Source organism: Buceros rhinoceros, unplaced genomic scaffold, assembly GCF_000710305.1.
Source record: "Buceros rhinoceros silvestris isolate BGI_N320 unplaced genomic scaffold, ASM71030v1 scaffold12371, whole genome shotgun sequence".
NCBI lineage: Eukaryota > Metazoa > Chordata > Aves > Bucerotiformes > Bucerotidae > Buceros > Buceros rhinoceros.
Genome location: NW_010396053.1, coordinates 90,924 through 93,316, shown reverse-complemented (window position 1 = coordinate 93,316; position 2,393 = coordinate 90,924). Strand labels below are relative to the sequence as shown.

At 39.3% G+C, this 2,393-nt stretch overlaps 1 protein-coding gene across 1 annotated transcript in view; it reads left to right on the top strand.

Moving 5' to 3' along the window:
- The window catches only part of ATRNL1 (attractin-like 1), a gene marked incomplete at both ends in the record, with an annotated part of 133,092 nt that overhangs the window by 62,273 nt on the left and 68,426 nt on the right, over window positions 1–2,393 (top strand). Inside the window, one exon of the mRNA XM_010145769.1 lies at window positions 1,565–1,702. Within this exon, the coding sequence (XP_010144071.1) occupies window positions 1,565–1,702 (138 nt within the window). The remainder of the gene's footprint in view (window positions 1–1,564; window positions 1,703–2,393) is intronic.

Genomic DNA, 2,393 nt, shown 5'->3' with positions numbered 1-2,393 from the left:
CTACATTATGATACACTCTTAATTAGGCAATCTCCTTTAATAAAACAGCCGTTTAATGCATTATCTGCTTTTGCTTTTGGTTTGTTGAGCTGCAGTTTTTGTTTTAACACTTAATTTAATGTGTAAAACATATAAACAAACCCCCAAATGAAGCTGCAATTCATGGTGTATTCATGTAGCGTTTTCTACAGAAAGGCAACAAACTGCAGCATGGCAAACTGCCTGGAGGAAGATGCTACAAAGTTGTTTAAAAGTTAAGTATTCTTAGGACGAATAAAACTTACAATTTTTTGAAGAGATTTAGCAAAGACAGTGAGAGAACTTCTTTTCCAGTAGTACAGAAATGTTTGGTACTTGTTTACAAGTTTCTGTCGGAATAGCAACAGAAGGAAGAGATTGTAGGCTTGGGAGGTTTCATGGTTTGTGAGCCAAGCCTGGCAATGGCTGTAAATAAATTAAGTTACTAAATTCTAAAACAGCTCTAAAACTTTTAAATCATGCAGTGAGAAGATCTTTTTTCTAGCCAAGACACTAGTCACTTTGACATTCAGATCAAAAACCCAAATTTAAAAAAAATAGATTCTTCCTGCAGTAGCTGTCCTCTGCTGGGTCCTACACCCCCCTCCCCAGTAAGGGACTGATGGTTTGGACTTAGTCTGACATTTGACAAACAGCTCTCATTGACAGTTTGCTAATCTGCTGAGCACTAGAAGGTCTGGGGTCATGTTCTTTATAGAGTTTATCCCTCAATATCTCTTGCTGGTTCAGCTGAGTCCTGGCAGCAGAATCAATGATTCTGGCAGAATTTACATTGTGATTTTGCTGCAACAGTGATCAGTAGTGTCTGAGTTACTCCAAAACGTGGAGCACTGGGCTGGCGGGGTGGTGCAAAATCAGTCATTTATGGTGGTGTTATTTGTCAAGAAGCAATTTTGTGCTTTTAAAGTCAGGCATAAAACATTTATGTCAGTAGAGACTAGGATTTTTACTTTCACCTGAGTCTGCTGTAGTGAGGAGGGACTGGAGCTGTGTTATGTGGTCTTGATGTCATTAAATCCCTTAGTATGCTACAGCTAATGTGAGAATCAGAACTGTTAAAAAAGGAGGTTATTTTTCCAAGTTCTTTCCCCAGTAGATAGAGGTTTGAGTGTGGGTCATTCATGTTCTCCACCACAGCAGGCTCTCAAATGCTCCAAAGTAGATCACATGTAGTTATGGGGGTTTTCAGTTGGTCTCTGTTGGCAACTTACTGCCTCATAACAGGTTTCTTGAGTGACTGGGCAGCATGTTTAAGGAAGAGGACTGGATTCAGTCACTCACGAGCACAAAAGGCTCTCATGTACCTTAAACCCACACGTCACCATGTAGTCATCTTCTGCAGTATTCCGTGTGCATTCATGTCTTGTCACAAAGAGGTTCTGTGTCAAGGTACAAATACCTGAGCTGGTCCTTAGTCAGAAGTGAACTCCGCAGGATTACATTCTACTACACTTTTGTAATCACAGAGGAATGGCTTTATTCCCAAGAGCAATTTAGTAATGGCTTTTTAAATGTTATATTCTAGCTTGCCAGTGCAACGGCCACAGCACCTGCATCAACAGCAATGTCTGTGACCAGTGTAAAAACTTAACAACAGGGAAACAATGTGAAACGTGCATGCCAGGATATTATGGGGATCCCACAAATGGAGGACAGTGTACAGGTAAGTTGTTCTGCTGGGAAGAAAAAAATAATTGAGATGACATTTTATGTAATGTGAACTTTTTTTAATGTAATGTGAAATTAACCTTTCTTTAAAGGTTAAGTATTTATTTGGTAATACAGGTGAGCTGATCAGCTAAATTAATGACTCAGAATCAGATTACAAAGGTTCCCTTAAAAATATTATTCAGAATCATTATTTTGCAGTTGTTGTCGTTTGGTCTATATGCTCTATGAACACGATGGCAATTTAAAGATGCTCTTCCTGTTAGGGAAAGGAAGAGAAAGAAACTGTTTTGAGAGCGCAACACCTTAAATCCCCGTATTTCAGAGAGGCATTATTTTGTTCCATATAAACAATCCTCTTAAAAGAAGGTACCTATTAAATGAAGATCAGTATCTACTGTAATGTCTGATAACACTGATTTGTATGAATTTGTGATGCCAGTGGAAAAACTATGCATTTAACAGTCAAACACCCCTTATTCTTGTGTAGTTCAGACAGAAAGGGCTGGTACCCTGAGCGTTGTCAGGAACCCTAAGCTATTTGATCTGTTTAGCTTTATAATTGCCACACTGGAGCGCTCTCCTTGAAGTGAGAGAGAGAGAATGAAGTCCCGTACCCCAGACGGGTTTTGTATATTGCCACAGGGCTGCTTTTTTACTTGCGTGGGTGAATTTAAAATTGGCAG